At 37.4% G+C, this 20,414-nt stretch overlaps 1 protein-coding gene across 5 annotated transcripts in view; it reads right to left on the bottom strand.

The window, feature by feature from the left end:
- The window catches only part of col11a1 (collagen type XI alpha 1 chain), a 314,486-nt gene that overhangs the window by 132,435 nt on the left and 161,637 nt on the right, over positions 1-20,414 (bottom strand). For all 5 annotated transcript variants that reach the window (XM_008109137.3, XM_016993104.2, XM_016993102.2 and 2 more), the window contains 7 exons: positions 17,084-17,137; positions 13,147-13,191; positions 11,238-11,291; positions 11,084-11,128; positions 7,572-7,625; positions 6,654-6,761; positions 696-749 (listed from right to left, as the gene is read on the bottom strand). In XM_008109137.3, the coding sequence (XP_008107344.1) occupies positions 696-749; positions 6,654-6,761; positions 7,572-7,625; positions 11,084-11,128; positions 11,238-11,291; positions 13,147-13,191; positions 17,084-17,137 (414 nt within the window). The remainder of the gene's footprint in view (positions 1-695; positions 750-6,653; positions 6,762-7,571; positions 7,626-11,083; positions 11,129-11,237; positions 11,292-13,146; positions 13,192-17,083; positions 17,138-20,414) is intronic.

Genomic DNA, 20,414 nt, shown 5'->3' with positions numbered 1-20,414 from the left:
GCCAAATAAGTTTGGTAACCACTGATTTATAGCAAAGTGAGACCTATTAGGGTCGTTTTACAGTTTTCAAGCCTCAACAAGAACTCCCATGATATTCACAATTTTCAAACTTTTTTTTCTTAAGGAAAATGTGTTTTTGTGAGACCTCCAGGAACTGCAGATTTTGCACATTTTAGGACTGCAGCTTCCTCCTTAATAATATTTACTCATACAATAAACCCTCACATCAAAAATGAAAAGAATAGTCCTATATTTATGTGTCTTATGATTTATAAGTTTGATGTGACAGCAAAGAAGGCTGGGGTAGAACTGATCTGTGGCCCCAGACGTGCAAAGCCTGCCCACCCACTGTGATTTAGAATGGGGCAGTGCCATATATTAGCTTCATAGCTGTATGGCTCTTAACACAACTCATTACCATCAGCATGATTAGGGTGGATGAACTGAACCAAAATGAATTATTAGATCACATTCTCATTTAGGAAAATGTAAGCCACACGTGTACTTCATTACTGATATAATATAACTTCTCATTTAGAATGATGAATTCAACATGTGGACTTCATTATAGATACAATATAACTGAATATGATTACCACTTGCTTAAATTTGCTGTTCCATGTAACTCAAAAAACCTTTAACACTCCATTTAGCACATATGTTTTCCACACTGTACATTTAGAGAACAAATTTACCTTTGGCCCTTGTCTTCCTGGATATCCTGGTAATCCTGGAACACCAAGCTTGCCCTGTAGGTAAAGAGGGGAGAAATAATAGTTTTGAACTCGATTCATGGTGCTCAAGTTACAGTTCACTGAATATCCCATCCATGCCCAAAGAATGGCAATTACAAAATTTGTCAAATTAGACCTGAATCCAAAGAGTTATCAATCCTTATAGGTACACTAATCTTCTTCCCACCTCGAATTAAGGCTCTGTCTACACTGATCATGTAATGCAATTTGAAGCTAGATTCAAACTGTGGTGGCCAGGGAGCAAACTTCCACAAAAGCACAGTAAATAAATCCCTTAATGTGCATTAGTTCTTGTGGTTCTGCATTTATCATCCAGGTCTCAAACTGGTTCCAGAATTTCCTATGCAATTATCTGCACAGTGAAATCACTTTCTTCAATACTGGTTTGAAACTGGATTTAATGATCAATGTAAGATGTTAATAGACCTTTTTATTTCCAAAACTCTGTGAAATCCATTCGATCAATGAAGACAATAAGATGGTGAAAGAAATACAGGTATATGATATGCAAAGATTATTCTGTTAGGATGAATGTAGCTTGTTCAAAATCCTTTCAAGTCTTGAAGTTTCTGGGTCAAAATTTGCGACCTAGGAACAGCCCTTGGTAATATGATTACACCTAAAGTTTCAATAACAAATGTTCACAGCTCATCACTCAGACCCACACACACATGAAGAAATTTTCCTGATTGAAAATTAAGAGAGCAATCTTAGCTAAAGTGGCTTTGACAAATGTGAAATTAGTAGACTACTCTTATTCATTCAAATAAAACAATATAAGGAAAACTAAGGCCAATTCTACATGCTCACAAAATTGTGGCCCAATAGGGACACCCAAGCCATCTTGGCTGTGGAAGGATGTTCCTTCTGCCCAGTCACAGACACCAGTTTGGTGCCACTGGGCGGGAGCTGAATATCATTCTGTCTTCCATATTATTGCTGCCAGCAAGTAGGAGGGAAAAGACACCTATATGGTCTACAACTATTCTTCCTAGTCCTTTGCCATGTGACTGAGACAGTCATCCCACATGCCTGGGCCTTCTAAGCATGGTGAACATTGGATAGCTGTTGAAACACCTATTGCCAATTCTGCATAGAAATCAGTGGTGAGATTCTACACTTCCCAGATGCAGGAGGAAACTTGGTGTAGGATTCAGGCTTTACCTTGCATTTTTCAAACTTAGGATAGAGCCACATTAAGTGGTTTTCCCAGAGTGAAATTGGACCAACCTGCATGCGTTTTATAGATGCCTTCAGGTTGATCCAATTTCACACTGACCTCAATGGTCACTTTAGATGTGCCTAAATGTACTTGCTTTGAGCCAGAAAGTGAATGCAGAACAGAGTGAAATGTGAGCCTTGGATCCAGCCAGATTGGAAAGGAAAGAGGAAGTAAACAAATAAATGGACTCCTTGGTGAGGTTCTACTAGTTGCAGAAAGAAATCAAATAATCTTAGTAAATTGGAATGAAAAAAAGATTTTGTGCATAGCCCTTTCCGCTTGTCCATCTCTTTCTTTCAGAAACAAAGTTGTTAGCAGCACTTTTTTCACTTTCAGACGTAAAAAATAAATTGCCCTCATTCCGAATTGATTACATTGTCATGTAGTCAAGTGTGACTAATGACATGTCAATATGACATACCATGCTAGCAAAGTAAGTGCATTTTAGCTAAGATCATATTGTTAGCAAATTTACAATATGCTGTCATAGATTTTTTTCTGGAGTGTTGGAGTATCACTGCATGTCAACAAACAGGCATGAAAAACTAGAAATGTACAGGAACTCTTCACTCACCTACAATCTCTATTCTGTGCTGAAACATTCATTTACAAACAATCTAGCTTTTGGGTCCACTTATTGCAGGGCAGACATGATTTGCCAAAATAAAACTAGCAAGGGAATTTCTTTCTAGTCTCTACAGCTGTATTTATCAAGCCTACAGGAAAGAACCAATAAAAAACCAGAACTAATAAAATATAGTTTATCGATCTGAAGACTATACCTCCAGGATATAAAATTGAATTCCACACACAATTATGTCCATTTTCTAGTGTGATCTAACACTCCAAATCAACAGAAATAGGGGCAAGCAATGAAAAATCAGTTGCTCACAGAAACAAAACATGGTGATTTATAATAATTTCACTGTAATTTCTCCCAACTTTACTACTGCTCTTAGCTCTATCTTTTAGAAATGTTTGTAAGACTTCAAACCTAAACTTTTAAATTGTTACACTGGGTTACTGAAACAACATTTAAAGGTGAAACAGGGTGGCCCAAATAGGAATATGAGAGAGAGAGGGGGGGGGGGGGGAGAGAGAATGAGAGAGCGAGAGATTGAGATTGTTGCTGTTCTTGATAGTGTGGAATGACCATTGTGGTACACAAACATTGTATATCTTTCAAAATAATGCATAAAATACCCCCTTTGCAATGCTATATTTTTATGAAAAGTCAATCAATAAAAAATCATGGATTGGATCCAAAGCTGTCCCTCCAGCAGCTTTGACTCAATCTATAATGGATGATAAAGCTACCATACAACAAGGGTTAAACTAAAACCAAGGATCTTATTCCATCTGTGGAAAAACATTTTGTTGTGCAGGGCCGTCTCTGGCTAGTAAATAGTATTTCCTTTTATTTATATCATGGCTACAGATGCATCTTTAACTATTAACAATTACTTAATGAATTAATATACTCATCTTTTTATCTTGCACTTCATGTTTGATTGATAATTTAAAAGGAAGATAAGTGAGAACCAGTGAGATATAATGGTTTGGTGCTGGACCAGGATTCTGGGAGACTTCAGTACAAAACCAACTGAAATCCAGTGGTTCACATTCTCTCAACCTCAAGCAATGAAAACTTCTCTGAACAAATCATGCTTTGGAAATCCTGTGATATGTTTGCCTTAGGGCCACCGCAAGTTAGAAAAAAAAAATAAGGCATGCAAAAAGAGCAACAATAACAACAGCAACAGATAAATGTAATAAATAAATAGAAGTACTGAGGATTTAGCTACTGCTCCCTCACATATAATTTTACAAGTAAAAGCTGAACTCCTGTAGAACCTATGTATTCTAGTATTATGAAAACTACTATAATTCCTTTGCAAACATCCAAAAAATAAAAGAGCAGTCTTCCCCTTTCACTCATATCTATTTGCATCCAACTCTACATTTCTCATCATATTTCTAAACCATATACACAGATGGAAGAAGATGAATAGAAATTTTCCTTTTTTGGGAGGGGGGAGGTCAGAATTGATAGTCATTTATCCTATTTTTAATGGAAGCTGATTTGAATTTGAATTCAATCATGAAATTCCAATTATGCTTTCATTCATCCATAATTATAATATTAGCTTTCTTGATGCATGACCTTGTTAACAGCTGGCAGGATGTCTTGCAACATTATGGGGAAACATTAATTCCTGCATAGTTCCCAAAGTTAAGTGAAGCTGAAAAGAATGCCTTCTGGAGAGAGTGACCTGACTTTTGAGGCATTTTTATGATACCTTATAAAGGTCACCAGAATCAAATAATAAACAAAGTACTTTCCTTCTCTTTTCAGAATTCTAGTTCATTGGCTGGTCTTTCTCAGAGGAACCCTGAGAATCATTGAAAGATTGGAGGAGTATAAATCCTTACAATGAAATATCAAGTCAACCTTCCAGTAAAGCAGAAATATACTTGCATGAAAACTCAAATTCAGAATTACAGTAGCTTGTGTCTAGCTTGTGGCAGGGCATGTGAAAAGAACTTGTGAGTGGTGAAAGAAAAGAACACATTTAGTTCCATATACATGGTTCAAAGACAGAGCCAGAATCTAGCAAGAATCAATCAAGATGTTCATATTTCCAAGACATATGTGTATACACACTTATATAAAGTTGTGTGTATTCAGCACCATCATTACACAGAAATAAATAAATGGGGTTAAGCTATAAAAAAAATGCTTTAAATTCTGGTGTAAAGAAATATATTGGGAACATGAAAATGAACAGGGCTCATTTTAATTAGGGCCAACAGCAAAAAGTTTTTAAAAAGAAAGGAAGAAAAAACAAGATTTCTGATGCAGACTGGGGTCACTGCATTTTTTTAATTAGAGGGGAAAATACTAGTCACAAGTAAATTTTTTACAGAATGTGAAGAGAAAATGGTTCTTACTTGGAAATCTACAAACTGTCCCTCTTTTCTGTTCCTTTGACTGATATCTTTCATGTTCACAAAAAAGCAACAGTAACTTTATCATTATCATTCAGCACCAAATGCTCAACCCCTCCACATTCATTACGTTAGCAATCTTCTCAACATACTGTATATGCCTGTATTTTATCTCCATTTTTGTATAGATGGACTGAAAGCTGAGACAGTGGATAAAATAAAATTTGAAACTAGAGATTTTCCCGTTCTCACCTTCTCCCCACCCCCATATTTTAATTATTTTTAACTGAAAAACTTAGATAAACAACACACAGACAAGCCTAGCAATTACATGTTGAACTACACAACGTACATCTCTACTCTAATTACACCAGTGTTTCTGAGACTGTGCTCTTCTGGATGTTTTGGATTTCAGCTCTCAAAAATCCCAGCCAGCTTACCAGCTGTAAGGAATTGTGGGAGCTGAAGTCCAAAACATCTGGAAGAGCAAAGTTTCAGAAACACTGAATTACAGTACAGAAAACCTCCAGTTTAAACCCCCCAGTTCCCTGCACATATGCTGCCCACACAGGTGCCCAAAACTTTGTTGGTGAGGAGTTGGCCATATTCCCTCCCATGCTGAACAAGCATCACTATGGAAGTGGATGATATGGCCACTGCTCCTCTAGCTCCCCCTTGGCCTCTTTTCTTGTTGCAGAGTAGTGTTTCTCAAACTGTTCCTCCAAATGTTTTTGACTTCGGCGGTCACAATTCCTAACATCTGGTAAGATGGCTGGGATTTCTTGAAGTCTGAGAAACTCTGCTGTAAAGGGTTAAAAAGACTGATTACCAAGACTGGGAGCTTCTAAGGGTTTTGTTTTGCATGACAGAGGATATGACAGAGTTTTTGGAAAAAGAAGCCCCTCAAGAGCACCATGTATCATTTAGATGCAAAACAAAGCCCTTAGAAACATCCACATTCAGTAAGCAGCCTTTAAAACTCTTTACAGCCAGGAAAAGGTGTGAGGGAAGGGAGGGTGGCACTTACCATCTCTCCTCCATTGGCTGCTTGATATGAGTGGATCTTGAAACCAGGAGGCAGGATCACTGTGGAGATTGCTGTGAGATCATAGATGGTCTCCACTGGACCCACACCTCCAAAGATCCAACCCTTAGTGAAAGGTCTAGATCTTTGGAGATATTATTTTAACCTGTAATAAACCTTGATTACCAGGTTTATTTCAAGTTAATCTGCATTATCATGAGGCTCCGGTTGGACACCTCATGATAATGCACCTCTTCACTGTAGATGGGGCCTAAGTCTAAACTACAAACATATATACATACATAAATTTTAAAAGTAAATTTCTTGCTTTCATTTTCTCTATAATTTAGTATGTTTTCTTCCACCTTCTGTCCCACAAATAATTAACATCTGGTTATTTTAACATTAGCAAATAAATATCTCAACAGTTTATATTTCTAAACCTACACAGTTATCACTTCCTATAAATGTAGGAGTTGTCACAATGTGAAAAGGGGACTGAGGTCCTTTGTACATAGTATTCAAGTTCTCCTGAAGTTGATGAGAAACACATATATGTGACCCACGTATGCTGTACAAGCATGTTCTACAAAGAATCCTATTTGGACAACATGTTATTTGTCCATTTTCTAATTTAGAACATAGTATTACACTAGAAAATCCTCATTATTTCAAAATTGTGTACTGTTGCTGCAGTACTAACCTTTTCTCCAGCTTGTCCAGGTCCACCTGAGTCCCCTGTTGGGCCTGAACGACCTTTTGGTCCTTCAGGGCCATCTTCTCCTCGAGGACCTAGAGGACCGACTTCGCCCTTTGAAAAAAAAAAGTTATGTGAATATAGTGTATAAAAACTAGCTACTTGTTTTCATGAAATAATGGTGTAATGAGCATTTCAATAACATGAGTGTGTGGAAGGAAAAGAAAAATAGAGGACCTTAACTGAAATTTAGAAGCTTGCCAAATTAACTCCTCTAATTTTACTTAAATCATTCCCCCAAGAAAAAGATGTCTGGCAGCACTCTCAACATTCTTTTACTTCAAACAAATAAAGTATCAATTAGTTTTGGTTGAAATATCTCAAAATGTCAACCACTAGCATTTTAGAAAGAGCCATGCACTGCATTTGAAAAGCCAAGGTGGTTTCACCATTCTTTTTACCACCAAACCCACCCATATTCAGGCTCAACTTTCCATTGCCCATAGTTCAGTGCTTCCTGAACTTAAAATAATGATTGCCAATAATATTTAAAAGGTGTCTGTGAATTTGAGACATATTAATATGATGTACATAAAAGTTATCTATATTCATGAGAATTGACAATAATATGTTTGTCCCAATAGTAAAATATCCAAAATTGCAATAGAAATGTATGCACTTTTGTGGAATAGCGGGTTTTATTTTACAAAGTGTCTTTTGGGATCTGGGTGCATGGATTGTATGTCTACTCCAAGAACCTCCTGAACTCATCCACTGAGGGGAAAATCCTTCCACTATTTGCATAACACTACATCTTCATCAGCAAAGCTAGTTTCCGTTTCTTAGACTTTTGGGAACTGGGCTTGAAAGAGAGATATCATGTATACGTGAATGAGAGAATGAGAGGGGAGTGAGGGGACTTACTCTGTCACCTTTAAGGCCCATGTCACCTTTAAACCCGGGGAAACCATCTTCACCCTAAATCAAAAGGGAAAATATGTTAGATTTGTATTTATAAACAGAATGAATGATTAAAGAATCCATGAAAACAATGTATGTAGCAATCATAGTTATTTTTGCTCTAAGTCTCTAATTTACACTACAAAAGTAGGATCATAAAATGCCAAATAATTTTAGCATGGCAGTTTTTCTATCAGAATGAAAACCTCTTATTGCCACAGCTGAATTGAGTTACATTTGAGCATTAAATGGGAGAATGAATAATGAGAAAGGTGCTTAAGGCAACAGGAAAATTCATTTTTAAATTCATCAAGAGGCTTTTCATTACAACATTGCTCCTCAGTATTACAATGCCCTCCTTATATTTTCAGAATTAGAATTTTGGGCAGTTCCTCCATGAGACAACTCACATACAAAGGTCAACTAGAACGTGCCCAAAGATGTTAGCTAATCATTTAAAGCTGATTAACACAGTCAAATTTAATCAAACTACTGATTCCATATTAAGAACCATTTTTTCTACACCTATTCAGATCATGTTGATGGCTATGGACTTCACCAGAAGAGTCTGGCAGAGCAGAATTTCTGCAGAATAATAGAGTTTGTGGCCAGTACTTATCACACAACCCTATGTTAGTCCTGCTGTTTTGCATCCCATCTGTTAGTTTAGTGCATCTTTTAACTGATGGTTAACACCCATCAATGGCTCTTGATCCCAGTGCCTCTCCATTATTGGTTTCTGTACTACTGTTCTTCTGTAGCAGCTCCAATATCGGTAGGAAAGACTCTCCTCCTCCCCCTGCTTCCATGTTACTCTGAAGTACAGTGCTTCCCTTTTTCCTGTATTTTTTTTCTTTTTGTTATGTTGCTATATTTGAAAAATAAAGCATGGCATAAAGCAGTAAAGAAGAGTTATGGGGCTCACGTGGAAGACAGATCACAGGACCATAGACTGCTCAAGCAGTGCTGTTAACACAGTGGTTCTCAACCTGGGGTCCCCAGATGTTGTTGCTCTTCAACTTCCAGATATCCTAACAGCTGGTAAACTGGCTGGGATTTCTGGGAGTTGTAGGCCAACAACATCTGGGGACCCCTGGTTGAGAACGATTGTGTTAACGCAATGCAAGGAAGTGTGATAATGAATGTTCGAAAACCAGTACGTTTCCATTCCCTACACGAATGCAACTGTGGCAAGACAAAAGGCTGATGGGAATACAGTCCACTATCAGAAGCTGATACATGGAAGATTAAGCCCTTGGATGCTACTACACTGCTTCAAGAATACCTGTTAAATTAGACAATATAACTTACTCAAGTATGCTTTTTTCCTCATAGTTTCTGAAGTCTAGGATGCTGCTAAACATACTGAGAATCATATCCTAGGAATTGAGGCACACCAATTAACTAGCTGACACAAGTAAGATTAGTGCAAGCTGTCTTGTTATACATTGTATTTGGCCTGGACAAGCTTGTAACAGAGTGCACAAAAATGTCCACAAGCTTCTCATTGATTTATAAAGGGAAGTCAGACTGCTTCCTGTCAGCTGAGGACGTCTGGTATGAACAACTGACAGTAAGTACTAGCTATTGTTAAGAAAACATCAAGACATTTGCATTCTTCTTACAGTCATAAGAACTGTCTGTCTTGCATTCCCCTCTAGTCAAAAATGTCTTATTTTCCATCACTAACAAAAAAGCTTCTTTTTTTTTTACTTTTTGACAGGACTAAAAAAAACCCAAACAAATGAAAGAACCTGATCCTTTTCTACAACCAAGACACCATCTACACTATCATATGCAGTTTCAGAATGCAGCTTAACTGCACTGAATTGCATTAAGTGGAAGTGTAGACTCATATCATCCAGTTCAATGCAGTTAAACTTCATTCGGAAACTGCATTATATGGCAGTGTAGATGGGACCTAATTAATGATAAATATATTTTAACTACCTTTAATTTGCCCTAACTTGTTAACTTGTTTATTATGTTTCAGCCTTCTAAAATCATTCTTCCTGCCTACATGGTTTTATACTGATCATGTTGATTTATGGTATGCTTCCCTGACAACCTTTGATATGATAAACATAAACATTAAGTAAACAAACAAATGAACAAATAAATATTGCCTAGTACATAAGTGCTTCTTTGGGGGACACTTGGGAAATAGTTTTGCCCTCAAGCAACCAGAGAATGTGTCAGTTCCATGCTGGCTTCTCCTCAATATTTCAGATATTCTTGGGGAGATATCTCCAGGGATTTTGCATCAACACAGCATTACATATGAGAAACCTCTATCCCACATTTGTAATACTAGCCAGCCAGCTGAGATGTATCCCTCCACTCCCATAGGCTGAATATTTAACTTAGGTTATATTAAAAAGGCAAAGGTTTCCCCTGACATTAAGTCCAGTCATGTCAGACTCTGGGGGTTGGTGCTCATCTCCATTTCTAAGCCGAATAGCCAGCATTGTCCATAGACACCTCCAAGGTCATCTGGCCGGCATGACTGCATGGAATGCCGTTACCTTCCCGCTGGAGCGGTACCTATTGATCTACTCACATTTGCATGTTTTCGAACTGCTAGGTTGGCAGAAGCTGGAACTAACAGCGGACACTCACTCCGCTCCCCGGATTTGAACTTGCGATCTTTCAATCTGCAAATTCAGCAGCTCAGCGCTTTAACACACTGCGCCACCGGAGGCTCCTAGGTTATATTAGCTCCTAGGGATTGCCTAGGACCAAGCACAGACAGATAGCAACTAATTTCATGCAACTGTTTTTGAAGGCAAACTACTTTTGAGCTAGAGGGAATTCACAAGAGTCACTGGGTTGATGACACAGAGCCTGGAGCTTTCTAGGATGGCTGAAATGCTCCAAGGTGGCTCAGAAGTGGCAGCTCCTCAGCCAGATATCGAAATGTACAGGCTAACAATGGCATTGAGGTTCCATTTCACATGCAGCATCCATAGTCAGCATAAAAGAAGGGGTAACCCATTCTTCTTGGCTCCAGATTTTAAAATGTCCTCTTCATTTTTTTCTCTTTTTTTCCTCTTATTTTGTTTTATACTGTTCCCAGTTGCGAATGAGCAATAGAAATCTAGGAAATATTGAGGCTGGCATTAACCAAAGGAGTCAAACAACATGTTTTCTCAGATGATTCCTACAAAGTTATAAGACACAGTTCAACATCTTTATTCGCTTTGTCCATACAACTCTCCACTATGTATCCAGCAAAATAAAAAGAAACACTCTTCTACTTATTTTGGAAGAACAAAAAATCATCCCCAACTGGAAACAGTTCACACAGAAGCCATACATTTTTACATCTAACAACTTATCCAATGCCCTTCAACATGTGCACATCTATTATTAACATTAACAACATAGTGATTCAGTACACACAACACAGGGTTTTCTATTACAGAGAGGGTTCATATTGTAACAAAGTAGAAACAATGGTTTTAACATAGCATTACCTTTTCCCCTTTGCCACCTTTTAGACCACGAACACCATCTGCGCCCTTTTCAAAAACAGAGACAACAATAAGAGATTGTAAATAAATGTCGAATTAATAACAGAATGAACAGAAATGTTGTATCTTATATACCAAAGAGCAAAAATAGCCATACCTTTACTCCACGAGGGCCAGGATAGCCAATTGGACCTTGAGGACCTGGAGGCCCCTAAAAAGCATTGGATTATAATTACATTATGTTGTTATAAAAGACTTCATTCAGGGACATTCAAAGATTTATTTTATTTTATCTGTCATAAGGGTGACTTTCAATGCTAGACAGCATTTACAGATACTTTTCCTAGGTTGCTCTATTGAAAAACATTTCTACAAGACTCCAGAATTTACTAGACACTTGATATTTTCTGAATGAATCTACCATGCTACTGTCTGTACTCATGATACTCCCCATTATCAAGGAATTGTAAACATTATTTCCTTTGCATGCCAGCATTTCTTTGGGTTGCTCAATGATCACATTTAAAATTGTGGCAACTGAATAAAAGATGTTATTTTCTTGCTGTCATTACTTAAACTCAAATATGTACACATATACTGGTGTTCATATGTACTATACTCTTGACAGTTTGTCTACTCCAATTCCATTCACTCATGGTACTAAACCGACCATGTGAATGTCACAAAGGGGGTTTAAGTTTCATCCTTCCATGTTCATCTTCACACCATGGGACAGTTCAAAATCCTGCAGCTACATTGATGAGTAGCAAATCCACTTGGCAGAGCCCAGAGAAACTAATAGTGATTCTAATAGTGTACTTTAATCAGTCATTAGAACTGATTTCAGCCCATAATCTGGAAATCTAAGCTACAGAGTGCACACTATATGGGGCATATATTTACTCTGAAATCTTAAATAGATTCCTGCTGTATCCTTATAGCATGTATAGCATGTATAGCAAAGCATGTATTAGGACATGCTGAAGAAAATATGTGAAAAGGCATGGACTTTATTTGCAGCAAAATAGGTTTTATACATTCTTCTCGACAGTAAGATAAATTGGCAGATTAAAAAAAAAAAAGAAGAGAACAGGTAACTGCCATCTCCTAAGGTTTTTCAAGAAGAAATTGAAGGGAAAATTGTCAGAAATCTAAGAAACTGACAAAGAAGCTGCCTTTTACTGACTCAGACCTCCATCCACCTAGTTCAGGATTGTCTACATTGAATGACATCTCATTTCCAGGGTTTTAGACAGGAGAGACCAGAATTCAGCCAAAGGCTTCCTGACTCAAATCTGCCCTCAAATGTTCAACTACAGCCCCTGCTCTTGTTTTTTCAACACCTTTGCCATCCATCTCAATAAGTATTTTCTATCTCTATAACACAATTCTGGTATAATTTTCTTTCTCAACATAGGGGAAGAGAGATAGCTGAACAAACAGCTAAAAAGAAATGGCTAGACTATGAACTGCTACTCGATACCCATGTAGACTTTACATAAATGATCTAAAAACACAAGAGGGCTATTACTGATCAGTCTTACAATATCAAAATGGCATTGGCCCTTTTTTGTTCCACCTGTGACCATGAGCAAACACACAAACATGTCCATTTGCATGCCTTCTCACACTTAATCACTTTGTCAGCCCAAACAAATGAGGTATCTTCAATTAAGTGTTTAAAAATAGTGTAATCTTTCCCGACAGGAAAAGTTTCCTAACATAGTAATAACTGAACAGTACTGAAGGGAAGGAGACAGGAGCTTGAGGGAAGAGGTAAATGGATGCAAGACTGTCAAATGATATTACACATAAAAATTAAAGGAAGAAGGTAGAAAATGCCAAGGGACAGAAAGCTTATACTTTCAGTAATATATATCCCCTTACATTATCCTGCATCTGAAACAATGTATATATCCATGATTATTCCTAATAGGAAAATTATTAATTGTACATCTACCTTTGGGACATAAATGTAACTTAGGACATAAAAGACTTTGTTCCATATACCCCTTTCTGAATATAATATAAGCATTTATTCACATAGCAAAAAAGTATGAACATACCAATGCTCCTTTGTCTCCAGACTGGCCTTCTTTACCTGGGTGACCCTATTTACAAAACATGGTAGTATGTTAGTATATAAATGTATATACTATACACCATTAGGCACATTCTGTTGAATCCATACATTTCTATATATGAATAAATTCTGCTTGATTCTTCCATACCAGGTGTTTATTTTGTAGACAATAGATATGAATTTCATAACTTTCCTTTCTTCTAGGAAAATAGTTGGGGAAAACTGGGGTTTTCTAATCAAAGTTTTAGCCATTCTTCAAGCTCTAATTCTCAGGATTTTTAGAATACATCCTCAACATACTGCAAGAGTCCAGTTTGATCATTGGAACAAAGATCTAGGTAGATTTCCTCTCAAGCAGGAAATCCAGGAGTTAGCTGTATCCTTGAGTTGTTATATATTCAGCAACACATTTGGTTGTCATTTCAGTCCAGTTTACAGATCTACTCTCTCCAATAAATATATCTATTCACCATTAATAAAATTACACAGCAATCATAACAGACTAAAATGGCAAGAGCAAGCTAAATCAAGTCTAGTTTTGAAGGGGAGCTGGATCAAAACTTAAAACAGGAAACTACGTAGGATTACATTTTTCTTGGTTTAATTTCTGTGACAATGTTGTGGCTGCTCGTGGCCTGGAAGAGGTTCTGATCTGGAGTAATATAGGAAATCCCCTCTCCCACTTTTATTTTCGTTAATGCTCTTCAGCATACTGCATTGTAAAGCAGTTCTAGCAAGCTGTTCTGTCAGCAGGTCTCTTAAAAATACTGGAAGAAGAACAAACTGCAAGCAAAAGGACATTTTGACTGGATGAAAAAGTGTCTAATCCTAAAATCTTGCAGCTGGCAGATCTTTGAATCAGGATTGCATTGTCTAGCAGTGGCCACCTTCACCATTTGGAGGAATCACTTCCATGCATTTATGACAGTGGTCAGAGTCCTTCTGAGGACATATATATGTGCAACCTGGAGTTATCCATATTTAACCTTTTCAGATCATAGAGAAGGAACTAGTCATTCCATTGTTCCACACTTTCCACAGCTCCCCAAAGCTTTTGAGCATTTAAAGTGTGCTGTCATACCTGTGGATCAACCAGGACTGTGTGTGTGTGGGGGGGGGGGGGGGGGGAGGGGGGTGAGAGATGGGAAAGGCACCCAGTTAGCCCCTGGTCTGGCTACAGTGCTACAACTGGGAGAAGAAAGCTGACTTAGCTTTCCTGGGTCTCAGCAATTTTCTCAAGAGTCGGTAGCCAACTGCTCTCAGAGATGGCTTGCCCTCCTCTTTGCAATACACACTGCCTTCAGCGGGTGAACTGCATGGGCTCCAAAACCTAGATGTGAAATTGTGGTCATAGTATAGATATGTGCTTTCTTTTTTTTTATCTCATCTCAGATTTCATGGAGATATGCAGATAATTTGTTTAAAATTAGTTAAAATGACAAGGAACATCTGGGATCCATTAAAATTGACATAAACCAAGTACTCAGCACTCTTTTGTGGTCCATTTTACTAGATCAACAGCAAGGGGGTAATAAAAATAATTATGATGTCATCACCCCAGACATATGTTTACTCTTATTCCCATTTTGCTCCTGCCATTTAAGGGGAGGAATGGTAACCAGGCACATGATTTATGATAAAATCAACTGCAATGTCTCTCCTGATCTTTTCTTCTTCTCCCTGGTAAAAGTGATATCCCATCATACATTTTTCAGCACTAGATGTTAGTGGGAAAACTCAAAAAAGGAGAAATAGTACTACTGATCTCAGTGGTAGGCAGGAATCACTGATAATGTCTTATTCCAGCCTTAGGTACCCATTGGATTTCTAGTACTTAGAAATACTGCAGTAGCCCACAGACATACTTCTTAAGGAAATACCAAAATCATTTCGAAAAGGCTGTAGGAAATCTCATGAGATTCATCTAATCACATTGACAGTATTAAAACACTTCAGTGACTTTTCATGAAATAACAAATTACTGTCTAAGATAAAAAGACATTTTGGAAGCTGCTGTTTTGTTTTAGGACCAAGTCATTCCATAAAAAGAATGCAAGGGCATGTCAACATTTATGAGTTTTCCCATTTGATGCATTTTTCTATGGATGCTGTGAATTGATTATTTTTATCTGTCACTGAACATTATACTAGGCACACCATTAAAATGATAACACAACAAGATGAAAGAAAACAGCAATGGAAATATTTTATAGCATAACAAAATCAATAGCCAGAAGGCTCTTCCACTTGGGCGAAATCCACAAGCAGTTGAAGATAGCAATAATTTTTCTGTTTCGTGATCCATACAGCCATTTTCAGAAAGCCAAAAAATATTATTAGATTAATAATATGATTCAGGTCTAATTCTATATACACCAAACCTGAAGTATCACTTCACTGAACAAAACTTATATGTCAAAAGACATTGATTATTTGTTTTATTTTTTCCCAGCATACTCTGCAAAAGATCAAATGTTTAGCCCATTTCTATTATCCTTGTCTCATCCGTTTCCCCTTGTAAGTAAACAGTGTGTTTGTTGGTCAGGATTTTTAAAAGAAGCCTCTTTTGTGTGTGTTTTGAGGACTAGTGCCCTGTGCCTCGTAGGACATGTGAAATTGCTCTTCAAGAGGAACTTGTAGAATAATTCTTTGGATCCGAGCCTGTGTGTGTCTAGTTGGCATGATTGACTGATAGCTCAGCGTGGCTAAGAATATCTGCATCTACATACAGTAGAGTCTCACTTATCCAACATAAACGGGCTGGCAGAACGTTGGATAGGCGAATATGTTGGATAATAAGGAGAGAATAAGGGGAAGTCTATTAAATATCAAATTAATCTAATTCAGACAGTACTTTAAACTCTGACACTACATCTGCCCTGTTGGCTTGTTGCAAATTGCCTTTTTACGTTTAATGTTTTAACTGTTTACTAATATTAGATCTATTAGTAAACATGTCCTAAATGTTTGATTTACATATTTAATTTTCTATTTTTGTTATTTTTGAGTTGTTTGATAAGTACACTTGATGTTGCTCATTTATTGTTTATGATTTGATCAGTCTGTTATGTTTTCTAATGTACGGTTGGCATTTTGCCATTATGTTGTAAACCACTTTGAGTCCCCCCAAGGGTGAGAAAAGTGGTATATAAATGCAGTAAATAAATAAATAAATAATAAGATGCATTATAAATGAACAAAAATAGGCTTTTTGTTTTAAAAATACCAGATTTCTCATATATAAATTTAATAAATAAATCAATTAAAATTCATACAACTAGCTAACTATAATTTGTTTAACCATGTCAAATAGCCCTAAATATAGGGCTATTTCACTCTGATGAAGATTCACTGGCAAAGAAAAGCTTGGCATAATAAATGAGTTAGTTTTCAAGGTGCTAGAAAACACTTCATTATGATTAATTGGCTTTACTCACTCAGAATTTAATTTTCTTAGTTTGGGGTTGGAACATAAAAGCAGTTATCAGCATTAACAAGTTAAGTGTTCCATCTCCTTATCACAGCAGTTGGATGACAAAGAAAAATCCTGCCAACAGAATAAAAAATCACATTTCCCTGCAAAGATAGGTCTCTCCTAGCCTCTCATCATATTCATTTCCCATAATTTAAATCTGCACCAGACCAAACATGTTAAGACATCTGAATGTGTTTTCTTTTCTTCTTCAGTGTCCCTGGTGTTTCTTGCCTGCCCTTTAGTGGCTCTTTTTTGAAACTTACAGTCCTAGATGAGAAACATGGATCAAGTTCAAATAATGAAACTGGATATGTTTTACAGGTTCTGCTGCTAGCTATCAGTGATGCGATTGCCTTGTTAAAATTCATGAGCACAGCGCTTCAAAGTGATTTTTTTTTGTCTTTCTAAAACAAAATAAAAATTGACAAAATGTTATACTACTTACAGGAGGGCCATCAGCACCAGGAAGTCCAGCAAGGCCAGGCTTGCCCGAAGGTCCCTGAAGGGAGATGAAGAAACACTTTTGAGAAAGCAATCAAAGATAAGGTATCACAAGGCTGCAAATGGCTGCAAGCAAAAGATTACTTATGAACAAAGTGAAAATGCAATCTGTAAGAAGGAAAAGAGATAATGTCTCAACATTCAGAACTTTGTAAAAGTCATTTTGAACTTGACACCTGACTGATACTTAGAAATGTGTTATTTGAACGTGGAAGAGCTACATTCACAATTGACAGAGTTATACTAACTTATTAGCAGAGCTTGCAAAAGATACTTTACTTACAACCCCCATAATCCTTCTCAGAAGCCATGCTTTACTGGAACACCACTGTCACTGCCCATGCTGACTGTGGAATAACTTTCAAAGTGCTGTTGAACATAGCATGTTTTATCACACTTGTGTATGCATGTGAGTGTCTCCAAGTTGTGTGTTTACTTTATGTCAAGCCTGTGAATTTCATGGGGTTTTCTTAAGCAAAAAAAATTACCAAGATACAGTTTGGCTTTTCCTCCTCAGAAATATAGCCTACACTGGTGGCTATATGTATTGGAGGGGAGGTATCGGAAGACCCCCTTCAAGGAGAGATTATGCTCATGTGAGTCCGGATACACAGAAACAACCGAATATGTGCTCCTTCAATGCATGTTCTACAGAGACAACAGAACTAATTTCATTACCTCGTGGCTTCTTAAATACCCAGGGCACACGGGAAAGTTTTATACCACTCTGCTGCTCTCGGACTCTAGCACTACAATAACTTACAGTGTTGCTAGGTTTTGCACTGCAGCACTTAAAATTCAATGGATTAAGATTAACCCCACTGGTCAGCACCCTGACGGGAGCATGGCTGGAACTATCTGTTGCTGCTGAGGTGTTGCTGGACATAATGTGCCCCCTCCCTCTATCTCTAACGCTCCCCTAGTGTTTTGACCCCTTCTATCAGAACTGTATTTCCTCATCCCAGGGCATTTGTGCCCATCTCTGTGCTGGTCATGGACCGTAATGAAGTCTTGATTGATTCATTGATTGATATAGCCTACAGTAATTGATATTTGTTGTTGATCTCTAATCGAAGTACTAAACCAGGGTTGAATTTCCAAGATCAGACAAGATCAGCCTTTAGAATATTTAGGATTACATCTCTTTATTTTTAAGGCATTTGTACCCTAGTCCTTTTATCCAATTAGACATAATGAGCCAGTATCCAAAATCTGTTCTGTGCCAAAATTCCTTCATGAATGATGGCAATCTCAAATAAAAATGAACAAATGCCTAACAACAGAAAGAAAGAGATTTCCAAGCTTTAGAAAGTTATCAGTGAACATAGTCGGTCTCCTTTGTGAGACTATCAGCATATGGTGGTGCTTCTCTGAGCTCACCAACATTTGCTATTTTCCCCTGGGCTTGCCAACAGTGCTGATATTTACCAAGAGTAATGATACCTCAAAATATTTAATATTTAATGATTGGCTAGGAATCCTCCAATATAACTAGAACACAGAAGAAAATTATGTAAAACCAGCTACAGACACCCAAACACCCACTTGAGCAGGAAACAGCATTTATATGCAGAAATATTATTTTCCTATTAAGAAAACTCTAAGTTCTTAATGGAAAAGCCATGTGTAAATTTTGCACATAGTAAGTCCCACCTTACAAACAATCTTCAAGCAGGGAACATTTTAAGAGACTTTCTTGTAAGAGGGAATAAGTTCATAAATTACTAATTTCTTCATTTAATAACAAACTTAGTGAAGATTTATATCTCTATATGGCACACTAGTGTGCAGCTGGGAATGCAGAAAATGCCCCTGATCAAGATGCACGTGAGGTACTAGTTCTATTCAACTGCCTCATCCACAAGAGACTACTAGGAGTTCAGTGCCCTTTCAAGCACCCCACATATGTACAACCTGACATCAAGAACTTTTTTTGGAAGTGAATCTGACATTCACTCTAAAGTCCCTGTAAGGATGTGTTTTAACTGAGGAAATAACTAAGAGATAACTGTTCTATTCAATCAGTCAGTCTAATTTCAACACAGTGAGTTAGGAAGTTCAAGGCTGTCTGCCTAGTGTCTAAAAGCTTGATTTGCCCTTCAGTGTATAAAAGAAACATTATTCTGAGGGCCATTTATAATTATCACAAGACAGAATGTGACTTTTGAAAATCAAATATTCTCCCATACAGAGAGGCATGCATGCTAATAAAACTCTCCTCAGGAGACTGGAGACCACAGTCCTTGAACTTAAAATGAATGAATACATGAATCAATATGTATGTGTGTGTGTGTGTGTGTGTGTGTGTGTGTATATATACACACACACACACACACACACACACACATACACACACACACACATACATACATATACATACAACTGAAATTAAAACATTCCTAGAAAGGAATATATCCTAGTTTCTACGTTGCCAACAGCAACAGAAAAAATGGGGTAGAAGCAATAAATGGTTCAAGTCTCCCGAAAACTCTCCCCCAAATCCACTCCTTCTATAAACTAGAATTTACAAAAAAAAATCAAATCTCATTAAAATATAAGAGACTCACAAAAAGAGGCTGAGAAGACCAGGATTAAAGACCAACTTCCTGTGAGTCTCTAATGGGGGAATGACTGGTCATTTAACCTGTTTCTCTTACTTGCTCTTCCTGTCTGTTTGCTTGTTCTCTCCAAGGATATAATCAGTGAGAAGAGCAAAAGGAAGGAACAGCATTCTTTATTTGGCTTACATTCTCTTTGGGAACATTTGGATTAAGCAAAAAGGAAGCAAATGGTCAACAGAAAGAGGGGAGCATGAGGTCATTTGGCTCAAATCTCCCCCACCCCAAATTATGGATCTGGTTCCAAGGAGATATGGAAAGGAGAAATACTTTATGGTGGTAAAATTTAGACTAGGACTAAACCAATCAAAGATATGATGACTTTACAATATAGAAAACATCAGCTCAAACTATCCCTCAGCTTTGAGGGAAATGCTAGTACTACATTTCATGAATTCTAAGATGCTCTCTCCACCCACCAAAAAAATCCAGGCTTATAAAAAGGCACCTGTCTTAGAATTGCAGGTGTCCTAGATTTGCTTTTTTAAAGAGGATCAGAAGCTGCTGTGAAGATGAGAGAGCTTCCTTCTCTCTCCCTCCCGTCCCCCCTATCATCTGGGCTTACCCCCAAAGATCTATCAACTGTCTCTTTCTTTTTTTTCTCCTCAGTATTCTCACATTCTCAGAAGTCTATGCTTTTTTAAAGAAAAAATATTT

The sequence above is a fragment of the Anolis carolinensis genome, chromosome 4, assembly GCF_035594765.1.
Source record: "Anolis carolinensis isolate JA03-04 chromosome 4, rAnoCar3.1.pri, whole genome shotgun sequence".
Classification (NCBI taxonomy): domain Eukaryota; kingdom Metazoa; phylum Chordata; class Lepidosauria; order Squamata; family Dactyloidae; genus Anolis; species Anolis carolinensis.
The sequence above is the reverse complement of the archived record's forward strand: the minus strand, read 5'-3'. Positions and strand labels throughout refer to the sequence as shown.